The sequence below is a fragment of the Berghia stephanieae genome, chromosome 1, assembly GCF_034508935.2.
Source record: "Berghia stephanieae isolate SIO BIC M18660-M18661 chromosome 1, UCSD_Bste_1.3, whole genome shotgun sequence".
Lineage (NCBI taxonomy): Eukaryota > Metazoa > Mollusca > Gastropoda > Nudibranchia > Aeolidiidae > Berghia > Berghia stephanieae.
In genome coordinates this window covers 46,301,450-46,307,914 of record NC_088360.1, presented here as the reverse complement: position 1 = coordinate 46,307,914, position 6,465 = coordinate 46,301,450, and the positions used below count along the sequence as shown (strand labels likewise).

At 34.0% G+C, this 6,465-nt stretch overlaps 1 protein-coding gene across 1 annotated transcript in view; it reads right to left on the bottom strand.

The window, feature by feature from the left end:
• Nucleotides 1-1,263: 1,263 nt before the first annotated feature.
• Nucleotides 1,264-6,465, bottom strand: part of LOC144976087 (myb-binding protein 1A-like protein) — a 45,849-nt gene continuing 40,647 nt past the window's right edge. Inside the window, exons 31-34 of the mRNA XM_078920272.1 lie at nt 5,726-5,788; nt 4,218-4,319; nt 3,119-3,219; nt 1,264-1,414 (exon numbers count right to left, since the gene is read on the bottom strand). Of these exons, the coding sequence (XP_078776398.1) occupies nt 1,300-1,414; nt 3,119-3,219; nt 4,218-4,319; nt 5,726-5,788 (381 nt within the window). The 3' untranslated portion in view covers nt 1,264-1,299. The remainder of the gene's footprint in view (nt 1,415-3,118; nt 3,220-4,217; nt 4,320-5,725; nt 5,789-6,465) is intronic.

Sequence of the window (6,465 nt, the reverse complement as noted above, 5' to 3'; positions counted from 1 at the left end):
CAAAAAGCCTGCAAGTTTACTTATGACCAGACATATAATCTGAAAAAGCCTGCAAGATTCACGGACTTATCTCGTCATTTGAAGTCTTGTTCTCAGCATCTAGTCTTCATAATAGTAGTCCACAATTGTTGTATGTTTAATCCAAAGGTTGTAATGCAGTAATTTGTTAAAGTTTCTTGTTACAAGTTGCACAATTTTAAAATATACAAAATAAAACCAAAAAAAATCAATCAAATCCAAATCGCAAAAAGCTGGCGACATTTTTTTCGGTAATCCAATCGGCGGTCAGGCCGGCTCTCTTGCACCCATGCAAATGGTCCCATTTCAGAAAAAGGACCCAAAGCCTTAATGACCTGGGACAGAAAAGAGAGTAAAGACCTTTTTTGTTTTAAGAGATTTACGGCGCTTGCAACACATTTAGGTCATGAAAGCACCAGTCAAAAGGAAGAAATAGGATGGTCAAAAGTTCTAGAATTACGATTAAAGCACCCAAGAAAAAGTAAGACAAAGGGGAATTGGTTAAAATAGGGAGCAGATGTTGATTCAAAGAGCACACCATCATTGTACTTAATTTGAGATCACCCCGACACAAGCGCAGGTCCCCACTAAGAAGAATACAATCAAATGTTTACAAATATATATGTAGGACAACAAATAATGTATGCCTAACAGAGTGACGATTTACAAGACAAAAATTATCATCTCCCAAAAACTTGTAATACACATTTGACTGTATCCCTCTCAGTCAAGGACTCCAGCTCAGGACTAGGACAAAACCAAGAATAGGAATAAAAAAAAAAAAAAAAGAACGATTGTGACCAAGAGCAATTTATACATGTTTCAAGTTTGAGTCTACTTGATAAAATATCCCAACCAGACACAGAAACAGAGTACTCGACAAAAAGGATATAACAAAACGCTTACAAGACAAAAATATAACAATTGTATATTGAATAATTCCTCACAGGAAGAGATAATTTCTAAGAAAATAAATACACAGGACTTCTCCCTTTTGATCTAAGACCCCAAAGACAATATATCTTGGGGGGGATAGAATAAACATCAAGAGTGATCCACCTGGTCTATCATGTAAATTCAAAAGACCTCTCATCATGAGAAAAGGATCAAACAAGTGTAAAGAAAGTATCACAGGAATTTGCATCCCCTGCCTGGATTGAGATGTTGCTCTTGGTCAATGCGACCTTTTTTTTTTTTTTTTTTTTTTTAAATATAATTAAACACGAAAACAATTCAAAATCAATATTCCAATTTATATCTCTCATTTATTGTTTTATAAATCTATTCATCTTTAACATCTTCAACATTCATTTTCTTTCCTTTCTTCTTGGGGTTGGGACTCTTCATTTCTGCTTTTCTCTTTTTGCCATTTGTGTTACCTCCCTTTTTCGATAATCTAAAGAAATTGAAATAGAATGAAATGTAATGAACATTGGCAATAATTAGAAGTCTGGTTTTAAAATTTGATCAGTTTTGAGCAAAGAATTAGGATAGAGAGATAAAAAAAAAAGGGTGTGAGTATGGGGGGGGGGGGGGGGGGGGGAGGCAAAGCTTATTGCATTTGTAATTGAATTCATTAGAAATAGGGCAGAGAAGTGACACCTTCGACTTTTACTCTTCAAGTTCCAAACTCCTCGGAAATGTGTATATAACCAGTCATTCGGAGGACTAATAATGAATTAGTTACGTATTGGATCATAAGGTGGCATCAACTGCACAAGATATGTATTCAGTCCTTGGGAAGAATTGTTTTACACTTCCAATTAGATTGGAACCAGTTTTTTTATATCACACTTTTGTACCCTATTCAACTGCAATATAATCCCGACTATTGTTTAGTGCCGCTTGTATAAAAATCTTCATCCCTTTAGGATTGCTATTAGGCAATATGAAGTCACTAAAATATGAATTATACCAGTCCCTTGATTTTTCTTTTGTCTAGATAAGAAATGTTCAATTGAATAAAGCATTTATTGTCTGTAAAAATACATAAGCATACATATTTTATAGGGAATGAGATTAGCGGAAGAGTAGCGTCCCTTGATTGGACGTCACCCATAGTCTGTGACGTCACCGGCGGAAAAGTTATTAGAGAGAGAACGTCATGTTGGTTGTGCGCATGCATCTCTCGTCCTCACGGAATAATGTATATATTCTTAATACAATTTGATTAAAAATCAGTAAGCCGTTTTAGGCTTTTCACCGACATAATTTTTACTGTAAATACATATAAATTAAATACTGTATATTTTACATAAAAATTGACAAGTCTTAGTTTTAATAAATATTGGGGCCTACGTACGAGAACAGAAAACATCTGAACAAGTTTAAGAAGCTGCAAACTTTGTCTCTGTTCTCATGTGATCTGGCAGATTATTCCACGAAACTGCAGTGGCATAACGAAAAGACTTTACTGAAATGGGTTGTTTTGATATTTGGGACAATAACAGTATTGGTGTGCCTAAAATCATCATCTTTCTTTAAATGTTACTAAATTTTTTAGGCATTTTTGGGATAATCTATAGACTGCTCTTCTTATGTCTGTAATTTTGGTAACAAATACCCTACCACAGTGTGCTCAGTTGATGAATGCAGGCAAGGTGCTATTACAATTATCAATCTTGATTTAATGCAGTGAGGATGGGGGCAAAATGGAGAAAAATTACTTGATGCATCAGTGCAAAATATGTGCCAAAAACAATTATTAAAAGAGCTATCTCAGCAGAAATTACTATTATGAAATAATTGTGAGTTTCGATCACTGGGGAAGAAAAAATTAAGGAGACTGATCAGTTGGACAGGATTCAGTAGACTTCTGGTCAGCAGCCTCGAAAAAGGCGAAAGCCAGTTGCAGGTGGGCATGGTTCTGCAGATTTTTCTGGTCTGTACCATCTGGATAGCAAAATTGGAGTTAATCTAAAATGGAGGAAAACTGAAGAAAAGTTGAAATTGAAGATCTCTATCATCACTGTTCATGTCCTTTTAAAAGCATTTTGTGGTTTAATTCGACAGAGCATTTAAAAATAACAGGCACATTTTTTTTTAAAATTTTTTTCAGACACTCCCATCTTGACATCTTCCATAAAACAAAACTACCTACCTCTCAAAAGCAGCAAATATTTTGTTGGTCATGCGCTTGTTGTCCATGCCCATCTTTGATCTGATCTCCTTCAGCTGCATGATTTTAGCATCAAAATGAGTCTACAGAACAAAAAAAAAAGGGAAAAGAAATGTTACTTTAGTCACTGTCCTCTAAGGTAATACCAACGCAAATTGACTTTAAGCTTCAATTCATAAAAGTTGGTAAAATATACCAGGTGACCACTAAAAATTACAACTCACAAAACATGTGATAACCATTTATTTAGGATAATACCTGTTTTTACACAGGAAGATAGAACAAATTATCCGCTTTAAAGTTGTCAAATTTTCGGCAAAATACATGTATTCAATGAGAAATTATTTGGTTTTCTTCAGATGTTATCCATCTTGGAAAACAGATTTTGAGCAAGTCAAACATTTAGATTGTCTATAATTGATGCTGGAATCTATTCTGTTATGTCTATGAGCAAGTCCCTTTATTCTAATGCAAAACTTTGTTACCATTGGACAGGTTTGAGGTCAAAAGAAAAGCATTGTAGATTTCAAAAGAGGTTAATACAGCATACCATATTTTATTCCCATGACAGCATGGTATGACTGATTAACAAAGATGTTGAATTATAAATATCTGGAAATCGACTCAAGAATAATACATCCTTAATTCTGTATTCTTTTTACCACAAAAAAAAAGAAAGAAAAGAAACATTAGATATATAATATTATATATCTATTTCATCGTACATTGAAAGTTAAATTCTGAATCAATATAAATATCGATGCATTTTGGTCCATTTCTATTTTTGATCTGATCTTCAATTTCATGGTTTTGGATCATTATTGCTACTAAAGTACCTGATGATGTCAACTGTTTGCTTCAACGAGATTCTTCTCTATAAAACAAAACATAAATGATAAAAAGCAGAAGAAAAATCTCTTCTTAAACACAGACTGTAGATCAAATGAAGGAGACAACAAAATAACAAAATGCAATGACAATCAGTTTTGATACAAATCAGTTTTCCGTCTTGGATGTGAGACAGATTTGTCTCCCAAATTGACAATAACATTTTCACTTATTTAACGTTGCTATGACCTACCACAGAGAGAATGTCTGTTCTGTTTAGTAAAGCCAAGGTCAAGGCCAGAAGTTCTTTGACATACAAACCACGCACTGTATCTTTGTCCAGCTTCTGAATGAGCTGTGGGAAAGTAGAATTGAAAAATTGTTAAATCTTATTTGAAATGTGTACTGCAAAATGGTTTATGTACCTCTGATTTGAAGGAGAGTAATAAACAAATGCTTTTAATTTATCTATATGACGGTGAAGGAAAGAAGGCCAATCTCGTTTGAGGTCAACAATTGACAGTTGTTCCATTTTTATCCTTCTCGATTATCGCAGATAGGCAATCATTTTTTAAAAATCTGTTACATTGCCCGCTCCAAAAAAAAAAAAGAAGTTAAATCTCAGTCTCAGCTGGATAAAAAGGTAAAAACAAAAAGTGCACGATCTCCATAATAATATACATGAACAGTCACTTTTAAGTGCTTTCCATTAGCTTATGGCGTGGTTCTGTTTCATCACACTTCCATTTCTGTGTAAAAAATACATATTTCCAACAATTTTCCTCTCAAATCAAAACATTGAAATCTCGATGAGAAAACCAGAATTTGGCCAAATTTGGCTTCAAAAGATCTAATTTTCTGAATAAATCTGTCCAAGTGGCAGGTCTGTCATTGCTACCAAATTATCATCTTCAACAATACAGCTTTAATTACCACAGCATATCAGACTGAAATTGTATACGTGAAAGACTATCAGTTTCATAAATATGGAAGAGAGAGGGTGGGTTATATGCTGAGCTTGTGCGACCACCATACAAGTGGGGTGTAGATTACACAACACACTAATCACTAACACACAGACAGTTGTTTTGTTATGAACCATGAGTCAATTGATTGAATTGCAAAAACGTAATCTCTTGATCTTAAGTGGACTTCACTATTGTATACATTTCGAGTCAATATCAATAAAACTGCCTGTTCTTGAAATTTGTTTTGATTGTTAAGGGTTTCACAGCACTTGCAACACATTAAGGTCATATCAGTGACAGTAAAAAGGAAGAAACTGGGATAGTAAAAAGTTGTAGAAAAACAATTAAAGCACCCAAGAAAAGGTAAGACAGAGGGGATTTGGTTCAAATAGGAAACATGTAGATTCCAAGAGCACACGATCTGTGCATTCGGTTTGAGACCACCTAAAAGTCTCATCCAGACACAAGCACAGGTCCGCACTAAGAGGAATACACTCAAAATGTTTACAAACCATATATAATATGTAAACAAAACATAATACATTGCATAACAGAGAGATGATTTACAAGACAAAAATTATCTTCCAAAACTATACATTTTGCTGTTTCTCTCCCAGCTAGGGATCCGGCCAGGGCCAAGGACAAAATCAAGTAATCTCATTCCAAGACAAAGACAGAAAGCATGCTGGAAAACAGACATAAAGGGATAAAAGACACTATGGGAGGTCAGGAACCCCACCCAGTTGAAATTTGTTTCATCTCATTCACACTTTAAAGTGAAAAAAATAATTACCTTACAAACTATAACAGCAGTCTTCTCTAACCAACTGTTGTCCTGTGAAACTGGTTCATTTACCTGAAAGGGGAATAAACAAAATGTGGTTGAATACAATGAGTATGTTTTAGTTTTGACTAAAACCACTCATTGAATCCAAATACAACTGCAGAGAAAGTTCCAATTAAAGATTGGGAGGACTTCCGTAGTTTCACAGCACTTTTATTGTATTACTTAATCTTTTAGCCATTATGGACTTTCAATTAGTTGCAATGTCCAATAAATGTTAATATTTAAGATGTTTCATCTTTTAAAAGTGGTGTGATTTTTAAAATTTTAAAAACAATTTGCTGAGTTAGCTGTCACTTTAAAACTCCGGCTGACGCCATTATTACTTACTGTGCTTCACATCAGTTTCGAAATTGCAAGTAATGGTAAACATTATGTTTCATCAGGTTATAGTATCTTTAGTTAGGTTTGAGGGGGGTTAGGGCTGTGAAACTACGTAAGTCCTTCCTATAGATCATTCATTCTTACTTATTATTCAGGTGATTAAATTATAATTAATAAAAAAAACCCAATGTTATACTTATTGATAAGGGAATAGGAATTAAAGGGGTAAATACAGGGACAATTTTTTTTTAAGTAACAAAAAGAGCAATATTCTCTATGTCATAATCAGAATGAAACAATATACAATTCCTGATCTGAAAGAAATTTCAGTGTCAGTGTTGAAGTGGTCATTAAAAAAATAAAAA